This window comes from Sphaeramia orbicularis, chromosome 12, assembly GCF_902148855.1.
Source record: "Sphaeramia orbicularis chromosome 12, fSphaOr1.1, whole genome shotgun sequence".
NCBI classification, from domain to species: Eukaryota; Metazoa; Chordata; class Actinopteri; order Kurtiformes; family Apogonidae; genus Sphaeramia; species Sphaeramia orbicularis.
The window spans coordinates 42187604-42211912 of NC_043968.1; the positions used below are offsets into that span (position 1 = coordinate 42187604).

Here is a 24309-nt window from a genome sequence, read left to right on the forward strand (position 1 = left end):
CTGCAGGCCATTCACCCAAATGGAAATACTGACACGCACACACACATGCAAAGAGACACAGGCTGTTGACCTACATGTGACTGGCTGCAGCCCAGATTTGCTTCCACTCACCCTAGGGGATGAGTTCTGTACTGTTTGCATATACCCCTCGAACGAACTGGCTGACTGACTGACAAACCACACAAAGTAGGTCGAGCAGTACCCTGAAACTACACCCAGTGCCCTCCTGGCCTGGTACAAGGGGTTGCTCTACAGAGCCTAGAGTAAAATAGAAGAGCAGGGGTCACACAGATGGGGCAGGGGGCTGGCACGACAGCGTGAAGGTCCCACATATCTGACAACTCATCAAGCATCATCAGTCAACAAGTTCTGGACGTAAGGACTGACAGCACTTCACTTGTCAACATAGTCTTCTTTACACTGTTCATGTAGCAGAACTATTAGACATGAATATACAGGTAAAGCGTCAATGTTGAAATATTTTCCAAGTTCAGGAGTTTAGTCAGACTAAAAAAACTACAAAGCACATCCCTAAAAATACCACTACATTCAAATATGTTTCTCTGGTTCACCTCTTTGCATACATGTGCTCACACGTGCAGTGTACCTGGCCATAATCAAAAGGTTTGGCTTACTACCAAATTATTGTGGCCATTCCATGTCAGGAACTGAATCTAACACAAGAGGTTGACTAATTTTGGTCAGTGATGCATTACGTGGTTTGGCAGGTTATAACCTAAGCTCAATTGATGATGAAAAAGTAGGGTGTCCAGAGACAAAATGAACTGAGCATAGAACAGGCAGGAAAGAAAGAAATATATGGGATGAGGGCCAAGGCAGGACTGCTGCCCTGGCAGGGCTGGTCATGTAATGGGTCAGTGGAGTGGGATGCACTACACTGGGTGGGTAAAACACAACCTGAACTCATTGTGAGTGACTTGCTTTTCAAATGGTGGCACTATTCATAGACAGGTGTGCAGAGGCAACACCTGACACACAAACAAAACATGCAGAGGTAGAAAGCAGACCATTCTCCCATTTGATTTTCATCAGTATTCACTCAGGATGCATTTGGAGATAGCTTAACTGTCTAGTGATCAATAAATGTTGATGTGGTTTTTAGCGTCACATTTGCTGCAAACTGCGAAACTACAAAATACATCTAGTGTTTTTGAAAATATGCCTCCATCCTTCCATTTAGCCAACAGACTGGTTGGTGCAGCATACCTGCGATATAACCCTCTACATAGTTGCAGTGCTGGGGAATCCCTATGGAAAGGAAAGGAAATAGCCTCTTTCTTGACATAGGGAAAATCCCTTCTATACTCCTGTGGCTGGCACCTTACTGTTACATGTGCTTCATTGAAGCCCATTCGTATTCAACTGCAGTGAAGTCAAGGAGAACGTGTGTGTGCATGTGTGTGTATAATATAGAAGTTGGCTCTATACTCCTGTGCCGGTGGGAATAACGTACCGCGCTACAGGCAGTGTGACCTTTTCTAGCTGGCGTGCTTTCTCTCCTTCCTCCCTCTCTTTCACACGCTTACTCTCTAGCTCGGACACAAACATACACACATACCTAGCAGCGCTGTCACAGCTAGCTTTACCAACCATCAATTATAGACACTGGTTCCTAGTTTAATGAACATGAGACTTTTACAAATCACTGAAGATAAGGGGGTGATGGGTGCATTTGCTTTGCCTCTTCTCCTGCAGTAGAAAGGTAAAGCATGTCTTGTTGTCTCCCATTTTGCCTTCCTTAGCATGACCTTTATGACTGTGCTTCCTGGAGCGACAGTTTGTGCTTAAATTGAGGGTTACGGCCTGCCAGTTTAGAATGCTCTAAGTACATGCAATGACAGAGAAAATGGAGAGAAGATGAAAAAAGTGGGCGAAAAAGTAGAGGTGCAGTCACAGGGCTGAAGACTTCTTTTTGTCATATTATGATTTAGAATTTAAGTGGACCAATTCTCACACTTTAACACCTCATTTCTCCAATTCTGTCTATCAAACATACAGTATTTTAGATGAAATGCTGTAATCAGATATAATCAATCATAACTTAATATGTATTTTTGTTGACAGCTAGGAATGAAATTGATATAGATTGCACTTTGTGCAAATAATACCGCTAAAGAGGAAATTTAGAGATGCACTAATACAGTGACAAAAATAGATCAAGTAAAATATGGGTTTCAAGAGATAAAGCAGATTGCCAAAGTGATGGCACAGAGTAGACAGAGAGGGAAAGACACCAAGAGGGTAAGGGTGGAGGGAGTTAATGCACAAAACACACTGCATCAAACCAAAGCACTGCTCCAAGCAGGATGCGTCAGCAGTCCATTCATGTTCCTTTATTTTCCTCTAAAGGACAAAACAAGAAAAGTGAGAGAGTATGGAGAAGATAATGTGTGTGTGCGTGTGTGTGTGTGTGTGTGTGTGTGTGGTGGTGGTGGTGGTGGTGGTGATGGTGATGGTGGTGTGTGGGGGTGGGGGGGGTCTAGATAAGTAGAGAGAAAGAAGCACACAGACATGGCGTTTGTCTTGATACCTTTACCACCATAGCTGTCACCACAGCCAATACTATGTGGCATTACCAGACTGGGCTGCACTTTTATTGCTGCAAAGGAGGGGTTAAAATTTGGTTACTGAGTGGATGCCACTGTCTGTCTCTGCTTCTTGCTCTTCAGTCTGTCTATACCTCGAAGCCACACAAAGCCCCAGAAAGCCCCAAAAAACTGTGCTATGAGCACAGAAAAAAAGAGAACTGAAGACAGCAAGAGCAAACTGGTTTGTGAAGAGGTAGATCTCTAAAAAGGTCTGAGTGCTTTGAGCTCACCAAACTACCTCAGGACACTGCGGAGATGGGGAGAAAGGGGAGTGTGTGTGAAAGAGAGAGAGAGACAGAGAGAGAGGGAGGGAGGGAGAGAGAGAAAGAGAGAGACAGAGAGGGAGGGAGAGGGGGAGAGAGAGAGAGAAAGAGGGAGAGAGCATTTGAGTGAGTGAGAGAGAGCGAGAGAGAGAGAGAGAGAGAGAGAGAGAGAGAGAGATCCAAGCCAGCGCACGCTCTATCTTTTGCTGCTACAACGGATCCTTTCCACATCGACGCTACTGTTAACGTCACGCCTGTAAGCTGTGCTTGCCCAGCGCTTGCCTTCCCTGTCTTGGTCCTCTCCCCAGTAGGGCGCTATATTAGCGAGTGGGTGCTGATCGCCACGAGGAGAGGAGGAAAAAAACTGGAAAACAAGACGAAAAAGAAACAAGCCGGAGAGAGGAAGGAGAAACTGCGCACCACCCCTCCTCCCTCTTACCCTCCTCGATCAACCAGGCTACAACACCCCCACTCCTCTCAGCACCCCCTTCCATCCCCCACCTCACTCCCCCTCTGAAGAAATTGACGGATTATTGGGAAGTGCACGGGAGGCAGGCTGCAGCTGCTGCTGTGTGTGCTTGCTACGGCTGCTGTGTGCTTTGCAGGGATGGTGTGTGTGTGCTTGCAAATGCTGCTGTTGCCACCGCGGCTTCTGAGGATAGAGCATGTGGCTAGTTAAGGGAAGAAGACACTAATCAAAGCAGTCTGTGTCGCCTTGTCTTTTCAACCCCCGACGAAGCTCTCTGGGAGAGATAAAGGAAAAAAATTAAGAAATCCAAGTGGACACGACGCCACATTGAGATAGGAGGTAAGGGGAAAGAAGGAGGAAGAAGAGCTATGAGACTGACCAAGTGATTGACCGCTAAAAAGTGAACAGAGGAATACACAGAGGAGGGGGTCTGTTTTTTTCCTGGCTTGTCAACCTTTTCTCCTAACCACTGCAAACAAAAGGCAAAGAACACTGGAAAGGACTGTGGAATTTTCGTTCAACCTTCAGCAATCCCACCCCCACCTACCGCTTTTTTTGTCTTTTCTGCCTTGGCATTTGGCGCACAAAAAATTGTGCGTGTTTGCATGGTCGCCTGTACTATGGAGACCTGTGTAAGGTGTCTAGCAGGGGGATCAACTGTCGGATTCCAAGGACAAGCAAGAGAAGAGGAGCCGACAGCAAGAAGTGAGCACGGAGGCACTGCTGCTTTGGGAGCCTGACTGGATTCCTATCTACAATCTTTCTGATTTTTCTTTCTTTTTTTTTTCCTCTTTTTTCCGATTAAACAAGGAAGGAAAAAACAAAACATTCACAAAGGGCCTTTCTATTTGGATGTGTGGATTTACAAAAGGGCTCATCTTGGTTAAGCTCTTTGGCACTGATACCTGTTTTGAAAAAAGCAGATATTTAAAGGCTTTCTTTGCTGCTCTCGGGATATACATACATCTGATGTGAACACCACAACTCTTTGTGATTGCAAAAGGAGGAAAGCTATATATCTCAGTTCAAGGACCTGTAATATTAACTTGAGGTAGGTGTCTAGTGTTTCCACCCCTCTTTGTATCAGTTTGTAACACACTAGCCTCCCTCCTGTCATGTAATACAGTGTTGGTTGCTTAATTTATCACCATGTCCTTCATATACACATATGTCAGAAAAGCCAGCTCTTTCTGTCCTCCATCTCCTTCTGTCCCAGAGCACAGCTCATGGAAATAAAAGCAGTGCTTAACTGAGGATAGGTCAAGTCCTCTAGCCCATAAGTAAGCACCCCAAACCCACAATTCTTTTTGTCCTATTCAGTTACCTTAACCACTTAACTCTGGTTCCTATAAAACTACCAACAACCGACCAGCTACTTTTCCTGTTCCCAAAGCCCCTAAACGACATCCCCAACACCCCCATCCTCCCCCCCAGATGATGCTGAATTATGAACGTGCCACATCATGAGTCTCCTGGGGCGGGTAGCTGTGCATCGCGCCAGGAAAGCCGCCCTGCTCTGTGTAGTCTTCCTGATGGCGCGAGCGTGGAGCAGCGCCTCCCTGGCCTTGGCGGGGGCGGCGGTGTCTCAAGGACCCCAGGGCTGTCCACCGCAGTGTTCCTGCAGTAATCAGCAGGGGAAAGTGGTGTGCACCCGACGCGGTCTCACACGTGTACCCCCTGGCATTCCTGCCAACACGCGACATCTCAATCTAATGGAAAACGCCATCGAGGCGGTGCAGGCTGACTCCTTCCGCCACCTGCACCACCTTGAGGTGCTCCAGCTTGGGCGAAATGCCATACGGCAGATTGAGGTGGGCGCGTTTAATGGACTTACCAGTCTCAACACATTGGAGTTGTTTGACAACCGGCTGACAGTGGTACCCAGTGGGGCTTTTGAATACCTGTCTAAACTACGAGAACTGTGGCTAAGGAACAACCCCATTGAGAGCATCCCCTCCTATGCCTTCAACAGGGTGCCCTCCCTCATGCGACTGGACCTAGGAGAGTTAAGGAAACTGGAGTACATCTCAGAAGGAGCTTTTGAGGGCCTACAAAACCTCAAGTACCTCAACCTGGGCATGTGCAACATTAAAGGTGATATGCCAAACCTAAGTCCCCTCAAAGGCCTGGAGGAACTTGAGATCTCTGAAAATCTCTTCCCACAGATAAAGCCAGGCTCCTTCAAAGGCCTGCGCTCACTCAAAAAGTTATGGGTGATGAACTCACAAATCACAGTGATAGAGCGCAATGCCTTTGATGACCTTTCCTCATTGGTGGAGCTTAATCTCGCCCATAATAATCTGAGCTCTGTGCCACATGATCTGTTCTCCCCGCTCAGGTACTTAGTGGAGCTCCATCTCCACCATAACCCATGGAACTGTGGCTGTGAGGCTGTATGGTTAGCACGCTGGCTAAGGGAATACATCCCAACAAACTCAACTTGCTGCGGACGCTGTCACTCACCTGCCAGCATGAGAGGTCGGCAGCTGGTTGAAGTTGACAGAGGTGAAGGTGCTGCAGCCCAGTGTTCTGCGCCATTCATTGCTGATGCCCCAAGGGACTTGAATATCTCAGCAGGACGAGTGGCCGAGCTTCGTTGCCGCACAGCCCCAATGTCTTCAGTGCGCTGGCTCCTACCCAATGGGACTATCTTGACACATGCCTCTAGTCACCTAAGAATATCAGTCCTTAATGATGGTACCCTCAATTTCTCAAATGTCTTGGTAGCCGACACAGGCACTTACACCTGCATGGTGTCCAATGCAGCTGGCAATTCCAACGCCTCAGCCTACCTCAATGTGAGTGCAGCTGAGCTCAATACATCTAATTTGAGTTATTTCACCACAGTGACTGTAGAGGTATTGGGACCAACCACAGAAATGCCCAAACCTAAAACTACCACAACCACAGCTGCTGCAGCTGGAGCTGGGGCAGCTGGAGGAGGAGGGGCAGGCCTGGGGACAACTACCACAACTGCTTCTCCATCAGTGTTTCAGCCAGTCTTCATCTCCACACCAACTGTACTGCTTCAAAGTACTGACAGCCCACCAGGTGCAGCCAAGACATCTGTTGTGCCAGGAATCAAAGGTGTCACTGGCAAGCCAGGCAAGTCTGGGCCTAGCTTGGATGAAGTGATGAAGACCACCAAGATTATCATAGGCTGCTTTGTGGCAGTAACACTACTGGCTGCTGTCATGCTCATAGCCTTCTACAAACTGAGAAAGCGCCACCAGCAGAGGAGCACAGTGGCAGCTGCCCGCACAGTGGAGATCATCCAGGTTGATGAGGAGGACCTTCCACCACCAGCTTCTGCAGCTCAAGAGGCGGCTCTAACATTGCCTGAAATCCGGGACCATAACAGCATACACAAACTGGATTTTATCAGCCACAAAACTGACTACAGTTTCCACAAACCCAAGGCTGAGTACAAACCCCAGCCTGATTTCACCCTTCACAAGCCCAAGGCGGAGTATACCACGTATAATCCGAATATGGACTTCAGTAGCCACAAATCCATCCCAGATTACAGCACTCACAAATCTACACCAGATTTTAGCCTTCATAGACCAAAGCCTGACTACAGCCCATTTAGACAGGACTATAACACTCACAAGCCTAAAGCAGAATACAGCCCATTTAAACCAGACTTTGGCACTCATCCTAAAACTAAAACAGACTACAGCCCTTTCAAGACAGATTACAGCACTCATCCAAGACAGAAATCTGACTTCAGTCCATTCAAAAGAGATTACAGTACTCAACCAAAACCAAAACATGACTATAGCCCATTAAAATCAGACTACAACACCCAGCCTAAACCTAGGGCTGATTATAGTCCATTCAAGCCTGACTTTGGCACTCACCCAAGACCGAAAACTGATTATAGCCCATTTAAGCCTGACTATAGCACTCAGCCTAAACTGAAAACAGACTACAGTGCCCAGAGATCTAAAACTGACATTACTTACAAACCCAAGGACCCTTACACTCCCCATAAGACTGCAACTGATTACAGCGCCTTCAAGACTGATTTCAGCCCCTACAAAGCTGATTACAGCGCCTTCAAGTCTGACTTTAGTCCCCATACTCAGAGACCTAAACTTGATTACAGTCCACACAAAATGGACTACAGCCCTCATAAAGTGGACTACAGCACTCTTAAGCCCAAATATAACACCTATAAACCAAGTGGCCATGGAGCTAAATGGACAGACAACAATGTTGGGAACTCTCTGCCTCGAACCTTGCCCAGCACCATCACAGCTATGGCTGAACCCTTTGTCATAAAAACTCACAACAAGGAGAAAGTACAGGAGACTCAGATTTAATGGGCTCCCCAGAACGATCCCATGCTTTTCCCCTTTTCCCACGCCCTCCTTGGGCCTTTCTTCATAAAATCATGCAATAGAATGCACAACGAAAAAGGACAGGAACTACTTTTTTGTACAGAGTGCAAACTTAAAAAGACTGATGATTTCTTGTTGTACATGCTTATAAATATATATAAATATATATATATATATAAATATATATATGGACAAATTAAAACTACTACCATGGGCTGGTGATAGAGAAACATATATTAAAAGAAATTGAAACTATTTTCTAACTTGTAACTTCTATTTAAAACTGAGTTGTTTAAGATGCTGTCTTGACTTTGACAAATTAGGAAAGGCTTGTTTTAAAGGGGGCATTCTGTGTGATTTTTACACCATGGTACAGAGAATGCAGTGATAAGAAAAAAATATTTATACAGAGAAGCCTTTCTTTAACAAAACCGAAAAAAGGTCAGTGTCGATCTTTACAGGTTTATCTTGTAAAAGCACCAAGAATTTGTACTGTGCCAAATGTTATAAATGCAATAAAAAGGATTTTTTGAAGAAAACACAGAAGTATTAGCGAGAGATGTTTTTTCCCCCCTTTTCTTCTTCTCATGGAGTATACTGTAACGATCAGCCAAACGCTTTAGACACTGCAGTAAGACGCTGCAGCTATACTTTAACCCTAAGTGTGCTGAATGACTCAGGCAGAATGAATCACAGTGCAGAAGTCGATGGTGATTTTTACACATTTTAACACCTCAATTTTATTATTCCTTGGTATTACATTATTTACATATAAAGGAAGAATTTGTTCAGCTTTTATTACACTTCACCAGTAATGATGTCTTATGAAGGTGTGGCTGATCATAAGCAACATGATGTTAAAAAAAATGAAGAAAGGGTTTGTAAAATAAATGTGTACAAATGAAGTGTTATCAGAAAGATCTGTGTTAGTTCATCAGTGTGAATTGAGAAGCTCATTACAAAACGCTTCTTTATTGTTTCAAGCTGATATTGTTCTTATTCTCCATCACAAACTGGTATAAATCATTATGCATCTAATGAGTGTAAAAAGAGGTGATAAATTTAGGTGATATGCTGTATGGGGTGGTAACACTCTCTTGCACTTGGCCAAAAAATATAGATCCTAATTTTACTTTTCATTGCAATGCCAGCTGTTGTGCCTTCATCAATCATAGTGTGGGCATTTTATGGTTACAAATGCTTTTGGGTCTTGTGGTTAACTAGGCATTTTTCATCTATGGCAATAGCCCTTTTCAATCATAATGTAACCTCTACTTAACAAGGAAATACAACATATAAAATCCATATGTACTGGTTAGCAGCATATCTTGGAAACACGGGCAAGGTTGTTTCTGGAAATCATAGCACGAGGAATAGACAAGAAGATGAGTAAGGTTTACTGGCATGTTTGAAAAAGACAATATGGATGTGGGGAATTAGATTAAATGGCATACTACCAATGAACTCAAAGGGAATAACTGTGGAGGATAATTTTCACAAAATGTCAGTGAGCTCTCCAAAACTGTACACACACACACACACACACACACACACACAGCCTATGAAAATGTAGATGCACAAGTATGTTGAATGGAGCGCAGTTTAAAGAGAATATTTAGAAATGCCACACAAAATTTAGATTTGTGTGTCAAATGCTAACACTTTTAGGAGAGGAATAAAACTAGAGCTAATTTTTAAATGGAGAGAAGACATACTGGTTGAATTACAATACAGGGAAGTGTTTGGGTTGAGAGCTTCTTATATACTTAATGTGCAGTAGAAAGTGAAAAGTGTGTTTTGGAGGATGACAGTCAAAACCTAGGAGAGCAGCAAGTGACAATGGAGAGTGAAAGTGAAATAGATTAAAGGACATAGGTTGAAAGGGACAGTGAAAAGGAAGAGTGAGCACACAATACTCCGATACTGGCATTACATTACAAAGCAAAGAGGATTATAATAATATGGAGATTGTATATTTTTGGGTTGCAACAATCATGTTTGAATACAGATAAACATATATCAGAGTGCTCTCAATATAAATTACAACGAGCAAAAGTGTTCTTGAAATGGGATGTGACATCTGGCACATGAGACAAAAAACTAGAAGGAAATTTGTTTTTAGTTCCAACTAAAAAATAAGTGTCCTTGAGATGAAACAAAACCTAACAAAGAGGGCCCAGTGGCTTCACAATTGGTCTCAGGCAAAAGTCAGACAATGAAATCGACTTCAGCTCTCACTATCCATCCCTTCTTGCAAGTTAATGTGTCTGTCTGTGGAGGACTCAGTTTACAGTTTAAACACTGAGCATTTTCTCCATGTGCAAGACTTAGGCACATGAATCAGACATGCAAGGCTCTATGTATGTCTAGATATACTGAAGTGGAATTTCTGTTGTATGCTGTGCTAGATCAATGAGGATAACAAAAGCTACAGAGTACAGTACAAGTGAAACATTGAGACGGGAAAGAAAGGAAAGGGTGCATGAATTATTATCTCATATTCTCATACATAACATTTAGCATACTAGTTTCATAACTGTATTAACCATTTCTGACTACATTGACTCATACTTCAGAGAGCATGGTTTGGCTCCTATTCCTATTATTTACTCATAATTATTTTGATAACACCAGACTGCTGTTTCCCAACTGTCTCTAACATGAAATATGTGAGAGGAATGTTTAAACAAGAGTAAACTCGGGAGAATGCAGTATGTTGTATACAGTGTAAAGGGATTGGGTGGATTGCAAACAGCTGTATGAACAGATGTAGGGCGTGTATTATGCATTAAGCTGTACTGTGTCCTATTCTCTTGAAAGTTTGACCATTCAGTGTTTTTTTGCCTCTGTACATCTAGATGGATCTTATGGTACACATTAATGTTCAGTACGGAAATATGTTGTGCTACTACATGTGGTAACATATTAAGCTACACTGTGCTATAAAAGGCTCTGTCATAACTAATTAGTCAACATAGCTACAGGGTCATCAATCAGCCAATCAGCTAGCTAGCCAGGGAAGGGCCCATCTCCATGGGAAACACTCCTTCCTTCATCTCTTCCTTCCCCATGTCATATTTTTCCCCTCTCATGTGCTTCATAGCAAGCTGAAAAAAGAAAAAAGGCAAGATGCACCTATTTACGCAGAACTTAAAGGTTAAGGAAAGGGGGGTAAAAGGATACAGATACTGAGATGTAGACAAGACAATTTAAGTGAAGGAAGATGCATAACTGATTTCTGAAAAAGACAATACATCCATATGAGACGACAAAACAACCACACAAGGGGGGAATCTACAAAGTAATGACATGGCAGTAGAGAAATATTCCCAGAGACATGTAACAAAGGTGAATATGGTGGTGTAAGTGTTTAAGAGAATCGATGAAATAAATCCGCACTCAGAAGTGAAGGAAGAAGAGACAAAAACAATTTGACTTATAAAGTGGACATGAGAAGAAAATAAAGAGATATCCAGGAAGGGGAGAGAATGACAGTAAGTCAAAGTAAAGAGAAAGAAAGGATAAGAGAGCTAAAGCACTTGGGAAAGGAGTAGAGCAAATGTGATGCAAGACTGCCAGCTACAGATGGAATAGGGGATATATAGCCTGGTCATCATGGCTCCCACATGACTGGTGAACAGACTGGACTACACCAGAAGGGGTGTGGTGGTTGGTGGTGGGTTGAGGAATAAAGGTTAGTGTTACCACAGCAGCAAATAAGAAGTACTGATATTGGTAATGGACTGCACCACTGGGGGTACTTGAGGAAAGGGTGGGGTGGGGTAGGGTGAATGTGGAGGAAGAGAGGATGGGGAGGATCAAGAGGTCAGCACAAATAGAACTGTGGGGATGTTAACTGCCACAGTGCAACCACGTGCACGTATATGTGTTTTCAGTGTGTTCGAGAGGGCACGGAATTTAATTGGCCAGAGTCCTTTATCAAAAAAAAAAAAAAAAAAGATATAATTTAATTCGTCTTCAGTCAGAGTTCGTCTCCTATTCAAGATAAACTTCAGAGGTTGTAAAATATTTTGTAACCCTGTTATTTAAAGCAATCTCTTTTTTTCCACATTTTTTAATTAACAGTTAATTACTAAAAAGTTGTGGGTTTTTTTTGGTTTTTTTTTTTTTCATTTTAGCATTTTTTGACATTTTCAGTGTTTAAATAACCACCCTGCATTCCCACGGATTAATTAAGGAAACTGCTTCAGATTTATATCCACAGTTATTGCTACAGAATGTGTGTGCTGAGCTCATGTGCTAAGAAATTTGTGTGCACGAGCCAGTGTGCTAGTGGAGCAGACAGGAGGCTATTCTAAGCAGGCCTGGGAGCATGCAGCCTTGTGAGTCAACATGAGTCAGAGCCAGAGAGTCGTATGGTTCTAATGTCAAATAAAGGGACTGGACAAGATCACACACCCTCTGTGCGGAGAACGAGGCCATGGTCATGTTAACACATGAAAAACCAAGAATTAAACCTCAAACCTTATCTCATGATATTAACAGTGTCGTCTTATCAAGATGAATAAACTTTATACTTCTTACTGAGATATATTTCATATCAAGCTCATTATACAAACAACTTCCTTTTCAAAAATATAAAAAACATAAGTCAAGGACACAAAACACACAGTGATGTGGAAACGGTGGCTGCTATATACGATATTTACTGGTGTATCTAATTTTGACCATGTGAAAATGGATGCAAGTAACCATATTTACAGACCAGCTGGTGGTATGATTTGCTGTTACTGAGGTCAACAGTGGCAGGGGAAAAAAATAAGAAAAAAAAATAAAAAATAAAAATCACACTAGACTGCTGGCAATAAGCCCAGCTCTGTCTAGGTTGTAGTGTTGAATAGGTGCGTGCCAAGAGATTTTATTAACAATATATGTACTGTATACTACAGTCAAATTCACACAGATTTTGCAGTTAAAATCTAGATTGAATGGCAGAAATTGCAAGTTGTTTTTTTGTTTTTGCGCGATGTGACGAACCACTCAAGTGTGTTACTCCCTATGAGTTTTTATTGCCCTTTTGGTGAATGAAAAACATCCCTGTGTTTTTCTTAGCAGCCAGAGACGACGATGAAGTCTTACTTTTATGATCCTGTCCAGTAGTTGAGGCTGAGGTGTGTGTGTGTAGTAAATCATGTCGACTGAAAGCAGCAGAGAGGAGGGGCTGACACATATGTGAGATGATAGTGTTGAGGATTTTGTGTGCGTACCAACACACATGCACACAGAGCGCAAAATAAAGCCAGTGACCATTAATTTCACTGCTTTTGTTCAGATTTACAGCCAGTAGAGAATTTGTGATCACAGGCACAGCATCACCCAGGATACTCAGGATTAGCGCTCATTCATTAACTCACACGATGACAAACAGAAGGATAAATATATCACATAGTTCAAATACCTTATTGTAGAAGCTAATATTTAATATAACACTTTGACAGCTTTGAAAGTTAGGTTTCTGAGAGTATTATTTTACTGGACCTTAACAATCCATTAAGGAAACAATGCAGTGCAAAGCAATAATAGATCCTATACAGAAAGCATATGGTGAACAATGTTTGAATGTTCTTCACTTTGCAGGGATTTTTTTTTTTATCTTATCTTCCTGTCTCTGGTATGGAGTCTGTTTAAGCCGAGTATAAAATTGCTATAAACATAATATTACAGTGTTCTGATAAGAAAGGTTTCACTTTTATGCAGCGTGTACAGACAAAAGAAGAATAAAAAGCAACATTTTCTGCAAATTGCAAATCTGATGTTCCACAAAGGTGGATTTCATCTCTTCTATGTGAATGAACCTATCACACAGGAAGAATTTTAGTGAAGGAAAAACCAGAGAGATAAAATGTCCTCCTGCACTGCTCAAGATGTTACAAAAAGAGGCAAGAAGAAACTGCAAGAAAGAATTCAGTAGGCGCATAGTCCAAGATCAATCTATTATCCATGACACCATGGTACAGCGTATCAGAGGAAAACAGCAATGGACACTTAATAGATGCATTAACAAGAATGGATGGAGACAAAGAGCAAAGAGCAATGACAAAAAAACATGTTATACAATGAATAAAGAGAGAAGAATCAAAAAGGTGACTGAGATAGATTAGAAAACCCACATATCTAACACGTTCAGAACAGCTCAGTATTCATTCTGTAGCACGGTAACTGGAATCAAGAATTTACACTGATGTGGACTTCAGGATGATAGGCAGTGGGCTAATGTCAGAATCTTGCTGAGAAAATGTGCACTGCTGTGCACAGAATGGCACATGAAAGCAACGTCAAGATGAAAGGTCTGATGAGCTGCGTAAAGCATTCACAGCTGAAACAGTTTTAATGTGGATGCAGAATTATTCAGCTGCTGCAGCAAACTGCTTGTGTATGTTTCAATGTGTGTGCAGTTTGGTCAGCAGTGGTCTTCAAAGATCAAACTAATCAATACAAGACTTCTGTTCTCACTCGACAAGTGTAGAATGAAAAAATAATGAAGTACTTTTTTTAGTAGAGTGTATGTGGAAATGTGTCAGCTTTGTTTACTCACACAATCAAAGTTACACAAAGAACAAATGAATGTAAGGTGAACTCTAATCACAAAGGAAGGGGAAAAACATGCTCCAAAAGCAGGTCTGAGGTAGTAAAGTACAGAGGCTGACTGGAGTCACATGTTCAAATGGATCCCAAATTAACAGTGTAACCAAAGGAGCTTACTTAAAATACCATCTATTCTTCACAGAAAACGGATGTGGGCTTTACTGGCAGATCTAAAGCAGCAATGAAACAATAAAACTGTTTGTAGACATTCAGCTTATTCCTTTTTAATTCAGACTTCAAATAAAACTGGTTGGACCTCAGCATGAAGAGTTAAGGAAGACTGGAAGTACTGTGAGGTAGTTCCTCTATATAAAGGGACAAGCTCTGTGTATAGTACATATGAGACATGTGTGCCTCAACCCTGTTCACACAGAAGTACTGCTGTCTAATGTCCATTTGTGAGGTTTTCAGATTCAGCCTTATGCAAAAAACACTTGAAATACAGACGTGTGAGTATGTGACTGTATGAAAGCTTGTGTATGTGGGAGGGAATGCAGGTAAATCTGTACCAGTCTACCTATGCTACCGCCACATAAAATCTGATCAAAGCATATGCCATCCCAGAAAACAGACAACATAGAGCATTTAAATTCAGAAGCTGCTGATTAATGTCAGACAAGAAAATGCTGAAAATTTCACTTGGCTAGATTTTATAAAGCTAAATTGGAAATCTAAGAAGTACATCATTACAAGGAAGAAATTAAATATGAAGCCTATGCTCATGCAATTTACACCAGAAGCTTAGAAATACATATACAAAGGCTGATACACACATCTTCACAAAGTGTATACATTGTGAAGCATTAGACTAATTTGTTTTTCCATTTGTGACAAACAACTGTAGACTCCACAAAAAAACAATAGTTTTTAGGTCAGAGTGAAGTATTTTAGAAGCATGGACTTCTATACAAGAGGTGGTTCAGTGATGCCATGTGGCCCCAAGCTGAGCATGACCTCGTCGGCTTGTCTGATATTAGAGTACCTGCCCAACGGGGGGGGGCAATAATTAGACAGCCAACTATACTGCTGTTCTCCCCTCACCACTCACTTGTCCCACACTCCAGCTCATTAAACACATCAAAGGTGTATGTGTGTACTGGTTTGTGTTTGTCTATCAATTACAGGTTCGCTGAAGTTTACTGTGTCATTAAAATGCCTCCTAAACAACTCCAAAGTAGTCCTCTGAAAGTGCATTTCACAGGACTGAAAAATGTATTGTCTCAGACTCATCATTAGCCCCTTTTACACAGCACTTGTGTTCCGGGAATATTTCACCTCATACTTCACCGGATATATAATATATTCAATATTTCACCGGAACGACGTCTGTGTGAACAAAATGGTGGGATCATTTGGCCCCACCTCTGTCATGGCTCTGTAACACCTCTGGAGGTAGTAACAGAGCCGTGATAAAGGTGGAATCATGATTCTGGAACACTATGTAAAAGGAACACCGCTCGTTCCGCAACCAAGGTGTGTTGTTTTGATGACGTATTGCGTGGGCAACCCCCCATGCCAGGGGATTTAAAAATGAGCGTGGGCCGTGTACAGTAAATAAACATATCAACACGACCAGAAAGATGTCAAACTAGGGAGACATCGAGATCTGCGAGCTGTTGTCACTTCAGGCGGAGGACTCCATGCTAACATTTAGTGGAACGGTGAAAGACGGACCGACTCTGCTTGGGGTATTTCCAGCACACAAGGTATACGTCACATTATACACTGCGCCGCGTCACCGCCCCTTTGATTCTGGAAAGCAGGTCCGCTGTGTAAAAGTCCAGCCTGTCTCACCTCCGTTACTCCTTTGGCTTGGCTGTGGAAATCGGCCAATGGTGGAAAAAAGGTGGGATTATCATATCACCTTTTTTCTGGGATCTCTGTGTAAAAGTGGCTATTGTGATGTGAGCATGGACAATGACAATAGTCACAGGGCATCACATAGGCCATCATTCTATTACATTTTTGGTGCTTGATACAAGACTAATATGTCCTTCTCATCTTCTACGACTAATATAAAGAGTATCTCTATTATGACATTAACTGTGATTCATGTGTTTTTTCATTTTTTTAACCTAGTGACATGGGTACAGAAATCAGTAATAACAATCACTCATTAGTCACTGACAACATCATGAAAACGAGAGGAGGGGAGGGGAGGGGAGGGGAGGGGAGGGGAGGGGAGGGGAGGGGAGGGGAGGGGAGAGGAGAGGAGAGGAGAGGAGAGGAGAGGAGAGGAGAGGAGAGGAGAGGAGAGGAGAGGAGAGGAGAGGAGAGGAGAGGAGAGGAGAGGAGAGGAGAGGAGAGGAGAGGAGAGGAGAGGAGAGGAGAGGAGAGGAGAGGAGACTTGGCAGGCGTTCACCCACCCACTCAGTTGGCAGCAGTGGCACAAACTGTTTCCTCACAGCAGTACATGCATCTATTAGTATTGTTCCAGGAGATAATAACTCTGCATGTGTGATTTTGTGTGGATGTGTGTGAACGTACATGTGTGTTTTGAGAGCCAACTCGTAGCCTACAGTGGCAAAAACTTACATTGAGGTGGCAGACAAACAATATGGAGCAGCAATATAAAAAAAAAAACATGGAAGTTAGCATTGCAGGCAATGCATGTCTGTGGATGTTGAGAAAATAGTGCTGACAAACACAACTACAGCCTGAAGCTTGCGGCCATAGTGAAAACAACAATGCAGCTTTTGCCAACTATAGCTCCCATGACTGGAAGCAATTGTCAGATAATACATGATACTAGGGCTGTGCAATTAATCGAAATTCAATTACGATTTCGATTATTACACGCAACGATTACAAAAATTATGTAATCGAGAAAAAAACGATTATTAATTTTGAGTTGTTTTAATTCACGCGCACGCAAGCTACCATGAGCTGCTGGGCCCCGCCCCCCTCTAAGCTACAGCTGCCAGCTAGCCGGCAGGTCCACCCCAAGAGGAAAGTTGTACCTAGCGGTCTGGAAAAACGGCAGGAGAATCACAGCAGAAGTGCTTGGTAAACAAAAAAGGCAAGTCAAATTCAATTGTATGGAATCACTTTGGGTTTGATGAAGAAGACGAAGAGCAAAAACACATTACGTGCAAAAAGTGTTTCGTAGTTGTGTCTGCACCCACCGCTAACACAACAAACCTTTTTAACCATCTAAAGTTTAACCACCGCCACCTTTATCGTAATCTTATGAAAAACTAAAACGCATAAAAACAACTTCGTCCGCAATGCAATCTTCAGTCTCCGAATCTCTTTATGCTGTAACTCCCGTATTAACCTAACCCTAACCCGTATAACCCTAACGTGCGTATTCTAGATGGCTGATGTATACAGAAGGCCTGAACTGAAACCTCACGGCATGCCACTTAATTTACTGTTTCATACTACATTGAACATACTTGAATTTATAATTTGCACTTTACGTGAGTTTTTTTTTTTTTTTTTTATTGCTACAGTTGTATGGCAAGTCTATAGCAGTTTAATTACAGTGCACTATTTATTTACAAAAGGAAACATACTTGAATTTACAGTACACTTATTTGCATTCAAAGATTTTTTTGTTTCATACAAAAGTGAACATACTTTGTTTTAGTGGTTAAAAGCTTTATTTATGTTTAAAGAGTATATTTTACATTGCTTTGCAAGAAAAAAATAAACAACTTTAAGGTTAACAAATAATCGTTTTTAATAATCGTGATTTCAATTATTGCTAAAATAATCGTGATTATTTTCTATTTCTATAATCGAGCAGCCCTACATGATACATACTTATTGCTAAAAACTGTTCATTCTTTTACTAAATAACTGAAGCAACTGAATAATTTTCCCACAACCAATATCGTTTGCTTACAGAGAAGCAAACACACAGACGCACCAGGAGTCATAAGGTACTGACTATTCATGCAGTCTGATCACCTTTCAGATAAGCTTTTACTGAACCTACATACACAAAAGCAAACACTTCTACATAGTCAGCTGGCAACAAAAGCATTTTAAGAAACTGCAGTGCCCTGGCCAGCCTTTCTTGGAACTTCCCCTGCATACACCCCTGCACACTGAGAGAGATTCAGCCAGCAAAGGGGTTTAAAGGAACTACATTTCTATAGCTGGCCTCAATTGACGCTATGCTTGCACACACATCCACAGAGCTCTCTGCCTGTTGCCCACTTCTGCCATTAGCTGTCTGAATTAAAAGCTGAGCACCCAATCCCTGTTGTTTTTCTTTTTTTTTTTTTTTTTAAGATTTTGCCGGTCTTGTTCTTTCTCTTCATGCCCCCAACTGTCCTCTAAGAAAACACACAAAAAGAGGAAGAGGGGGAGAGCAGGGAAAGAGTTGCTGATCGCTGACACAGCCACTGAGATAGCCTCTCTCTTGTTAGAAAGGCATATAAAGCAATGGAATGAGAGAGGAGGTAGATCGAAGGAGATGCTGAGACGAGGATAAGGGTGCTGGAATGAGGACATTGTGCTAGGGTAAGCTGGCAAAGGATTACCTTCAAATCTCCCCTCTCCGGCCTTCATTTGGTGCTTACTTATTCAGATCTTGGAGTCTACATTTCTTTGAAAACCAGGAGTATGGACATGCACACATGAAAGAATATCTTGTGAAAGTGAAGGAAAAAGGAAGGGGGTAAAGAAAAAGAGACTAAATGAGGCAACAGGGGTCTCAATAAGTGTATCCTCAGCGCTGCAGGGGCCTAACGTTAACAACTCAATCAGTGAGCACCTACTAGCGAACTGATGTGACATATGGCCACAGACAGAAACCAGAGGTAAGAAAAGGAAGATGTTACAGTCTGAATGCACAGCAGGGTGTGTGTAGGAGGGGAGACATTTGTGTTGACCAGCAATGAGAGTGAGACAAGATGAAATGATCAACAGACACTTCATGATAAGGACAAGTGATTTCAATATATGTAAGCCTGACTGTTAGAGGCTACAGTGAAGATGATGTCGATGGTCAATGTGTAGCAACTGCTGTGTTGTCAGGGGAACCATTAGCAAGACTGCGAGGGTGGTATCTGCTCTACGCTGGCCTCCAATACTCACATGCTGGACCTCTTGCATCGACATTGGTGAATGCTGACAGAAATTTCCTCAACAGAAGTCTAGGTCTCCAGAATTACAAATACAGTTTCAGCTGACACTAATTAAAGTTAAAACAAGAGTAATGTAAGACTTGATTTATTTTCATAGACTGTATATGTGTATTACATACATACTAGAGACAGCAATTCACATCTATGTGTTCGTTAAAACGTCAATATATTATATGCGGTCAGTATCATCAAATAAGTAGGAACAAACTAGGCATCAATAAAGCATCAAGGCCTAGAGCCCCTTCCTTAGGCAGGCTCCTCAAAGCTACCATATGGTGAAGGGAAAAACTATGTATTGTTTGTAGTAGTATGCATTATCTAGGCCACACTGCAGTGATAAATCAGTGACGACACATTAAAATTCTAGTATTATCTTGACAGTGCATGTTGGTAACTTCAGTTTATTCACTTTAATGCTAGCTAATTGTTTTATATTTTTAAATACAAGTACTCTTTTTGCTGACAAATAACATCAAAAACTGTATTGACTTCCCAGTGCTACCTAGTACAATGTGTGTTCCTCAGTGTTAGATGAACGCCTAATGGTTAGCAGCTCGCAAAGTCATATTGCAGGGGCATTTACATATGTTTGTGTCATGTACAGGTTACATATGTGTATGACGTGTTCCCTTGTAAGATACTTTCAAGAGTGTGAGATTAAAGAAACTTGAAGACCTTGCAAGCAAAATGGCATTATAGAATGAATAGGAGGTGTGTGCCTGTCCATGTGCATATGCACTGTATAAATACTGCTGCACATTAATACACTACCAATTTAGTCGGGAACATAAATTGCCAGTCAAGTGAAAAGAAAAGTAAGACAAGACAACAATAACAGTAAATTAAGAAATAAACTAGAGAAATAAAGCTGCTTTATGGGGCAGAACAGGAGATGAAAGGAAATCACCTTTCAAAGATGACACAGAAATTAAAACTCTTTATTAGGCTTTTCCCACATGCTTTCTACTTCTACAACACCTACTGACTTAAATATCAAAGAGGGACTTTCATATTGAATCCTAACACATATGAATTTCTAAATATCCTAGTAAGTAACTTTGAATGTAGTCAACCATTTTGTTTCTATAAAGTATCGTCAATCTTAAAACTAGTACAACTGTCAGGTAACTACTGAGCTTTTACTGTGTATGTGCCCTGCAGGATTGACCTCATTCAATAATGTAGTCAACAAGTCATGGAGACTCTCAACTCAGAATTTAACACCAGAATTTGCTACAAACCCTTTCTTTTTTAACATCCTCTTCTTGTAAGTGCCACCCTCAGTTCTCACTGAAGAGTGTTAACTGACGGAGCAGAGTGAGAGATTGAAACAAACAGCATGCAAAATTGTTCTCTTCTAGAAGAACAGACTGGTACGGAGAGAAAAAGACAGAGGAGCAGTTGTTGAATAAAAAGACAGGTAATAGACATGTCTGTTGACACAGCCACCAGCCAACTGGCTGGCTGCCTCTACTATTCACAGCCAGACCAAAATTCAATATGTAGTTTGGCTTTTTTTTTTCTTTTAAACTGAGACAAACCAGAGGATAACATGGAGAAAGGCAAACAAAAAGGCAAACAAAGACACAGCAGAGACAATGAAAGCCTTGTCTCCTTTGTGTTGTGCCACAGTCACTTAAAGAAACATATTCATTGTCTTCTAGCTTCAGGTTCAATAAATAAGAAATGTGTTTGACTAGGAATGTATGTGAACTCACACAATGTCCCATTTTATTTACCTTTATCTTGTTCATTTATTTAATCAGGGTTCAGTGTTGGCTGATGATAACAGACCGTCTTCATACTCATTAAAGTGTGGACATAAGAACAGGAAGAGTATTAAAAATATATGTATACAGTAAGGTTTGTACTGTAAGATAGTGCAGTTGCATGAGAGCGTTATAGTATTACTCTCAGTGATGTAGAAGACTACTGCAGTGCCCTTCATGTAGAGGAAAAGGCCATAAGGATTCAGCTGGTCCCCAAGCACAGTGTGTGCCTGTGTCTTTGCACTGTTTGCAGGATATGCTTATCAGAGTGGATGGTGAAGTTGCAATTCCAGTACACACACACACACACACATACACAAAGCACAAGGTCGGCCTCATAAACGAGTTGGGGCGATAAAGTGGTGAGCAGGTTTCTCACTTCCTCTCATCTCTCCATCTCTATTCTATTCATCTATCTCTTGGTCACTGATAGTGTGAATGCCTTTATGTGGGTCGCTCTGCTCACCTTCAGGACATAATTCAAGATTTTCAAGGAACAAAGCTGCTCAACTGTGACACTGATACACACAAACAGCCTGCGCATTACTTTAACTGCGATAAACCTAAAAGCTGAACTCTGGGGCACCCATTACTCTTCGGTAATGCGAACAAAGTGCTAATGTGAGACTTAAAATATTAAAACTCAGCAGACATTACTGTTAATGCTCTGAAGGTGTGTTTCAAGGTCAAAGTTTAATCTACAGTTTTAATTAAAACAGGCTTGGTTTGCCAGTTATAGTTGCTGTTGCTGCCCTCTTTCACCAGTCAGCACAAAGGAATAGAGCTCAGGGATCCTTTGTGTGATGCATAGCCAAGATAAGGACAGAAAACAGATAAAAGTCTCACAAAGCAAAGGTGAGGAATAATTACATTTCCAGAATTTATATCGGCTAAACTTGCAGAAAATACAGTAAATTATTAGCTGTTTATCGTCTACATTTTTAATCCCATTTCATTCTGTGGGAAAAGAGATAAAAGGTACAAATTGACTTTTCTGGTGCCATTGTTAGTGGAAAAGGATTAGTTAAATGAGCAGCACTGAAGAAATGAAATGAAAACAAAATGTTCTACTACAGTATTGTAAATTGACATTATTTTCTCTTTTTTGTTTTGTTTACTGAGTTTTACTTGATGTTGTGGGAAAAAAAATTGTTTCCTTTTCAAAACATCAGATAGTTTCAGGCAAATGCATTCAGTGAAAGTCATGTATTCTGTCATCTGTTGTAAAAAAAGAAAAAAAAAAAAAAAAAAAAAAAAAAAAAAAAAATATATATATATATATATATATATATACACACACACACACACACACACACACACATAAGTAATCCACGGATATACAAGTGTTTAGTATGGATACAATCACAAGTGGCCATGCTGTTCATCTTGTGCCACAGTTCTGAATAGATGCAGATAGATCCTGTCTGTGGTTATACAGCAGCAGTAATCTGGATGAGGGCTGCTGTCTCTAAGTGTGGTTTGCTTAAATACCATATGTGGTGGGAAAAAAAGACCCCAGGGGCAGTTCACCGTTCCCACTCTCTATCTGTGTTGCTGACCAGGAAACCACACCATGTATTATTCATAATATATACTCATTCCCTTGCTCGTTCACACACACATATATTTTGCATGTGTTCACCGAGGAATGAGAAAGTCAAACAGATGAAAAATGCACAAAGACATATATATGACAGCACAACATGACAATACAAGCAGCAGAAGGAAAGACAGAGCGAAAGAGAGAACAAAGAGAAGGAAGCGACATGTTCAAAGATTGTGAGATGCGGTACTTGTGCAGTCGGCCACATGTCAAAATAATTCAAGCACAATCGGAAATCAATGTGAGAGCATGAAAGCTGTGGAGAAATCCGATGCTGTCCTACGGTCCTGAAAGGCAAAATAAGACATATAAAAGAGGCTCAAATGCATGACGGATGCATTCTGTGTACCCATATGTGTGTGAAGAAAGCTAAATTAATTTATCAGAGTTGCATTGACCACAGATGTGCACAGAGACAGAAGAAATGAAAGGCAATGTGATAACAATTTCCAATTATCCATTTGCCACAGTGTGCCTATGCTTGTGGTGTCACTGGTACAGTAAGAATTACCACAAAAAATACAGAAGAGAAAGCAGAATATTGTTGACATTGAAAAGGTGTGGAGTTTATTAGCACTCAATTAAAACGCTCACCAAGAACCGTTCTTAAGGCAAACTCAATAAGATCTATAGAGGCAGGCATTAGAGTGGCATTGCATATTCCCCACTGGTACGGTGAGTCATCAATGCTCCAGAACCTCAAGCTCCTGCAGATCTGACCGCAACACACCAGCCCTCACCTGCTGCAGCCAGTGTCACGATGTGGGGTAAGGGGGTGACAGGGACCCCTTCTGAGGCAGGTTTTAGGAGGCCTCAAGCAGGGAAGCAGTGTGCACATCGAATGGCAATGAAAACTGACACTCAGCATAGACACAGAGGTAAGTAAGTCAGAGTGTGTGTGTGTGTGTGTGTGTGTGTGTGTGTGTGTCGGTTTGTTTCGTCTTTTCAAAATTCCAATAAATTGATCGTTTTTTTCTCTTTGCTTTTGTCATATCATCTTGTTGGGTGGAAAGAAAAATTAAGTGTTTCTGTTGCGCTTGTTAAAGAATACAAAACACTGTAAAAATATCAATTTAACCATGCCGACTTACTCATGCAGTGTTTAAAAACACTGTCAGCTGCCTATCTGAATGGAAACAAGGTTTTTGACTGTGTAACAACTAAAATGAAAGATACAGCCTGTGCAGTTATCTTTGGAAAACTAAGCTGCTGTATTTGATGGATCCAAAACAAACTTAAGACTGAACAGATTTTACTAGCTTTACGTGTAGTAAGATCAAATATATTAAAAAAAAAGGAAATGGATATACAGATAAAGTACAGCACATGCATGTATGCATGAATACACTTTTCTTTATGTCAACAACTGAGAAACGCTATGAGCATTTGTCTGCGTTAAGTAAAAAGAAAAGTGTAGTGAGTAGGCAGTGAGAGCGGCACAGTAAATGAGAGACCACCCAGACTGAACGGGGTCAATAGGACTGACAGTATACGTAGGTGGAGCAGTACACCACATATTACTGTCCACTTAGCCTGCTCTTGTTC

At 41.5% G+C, this 24309-nt stretch overlaps 2 protein-coding genes across 2 annotated transcripts in view; one reads left to right on the plus strand and one right to left on the minus strand.

The window, feature by feature from the left end:
* snd1 (staphylococcal nuclease and tudor domain containing 1) overlaps nucleotides 1-24309 on the minus strand; it is a 180898-nt gene that overhangs the window by 93400 nt on the left and 63189 nt on the right. The gene's annotated exons all lie outside the window — the stretch shown is intronic.
* lrrc4.1 (leucine rich repeat containing 4.1) lies at nucleotides 3058-8230 on the plus strand. Its single transcript, XM_030150985.1, has one exon. The coding sequence runs from the start codon at nucleotides 4805-4807 to the stop codon at nucleotides 7667-7669; it is 2865 nt and encodes a 954-aa protein (XP_030006845.1). The 5' UTR covers nucleotides 3058-4804; the 3' UTR covers nucleotides 7670-8230.

Bases quoted from the DNA above. Each gene is read 5' to 3' on its own strand.
- lrrc4.1 (XM_030150985.1), top strand. From the start codon at position 4,805: ATGAGTCTCCTGGGGCGGGTAGCTGTGCATCGCGCCAGGAAAGCCGCC.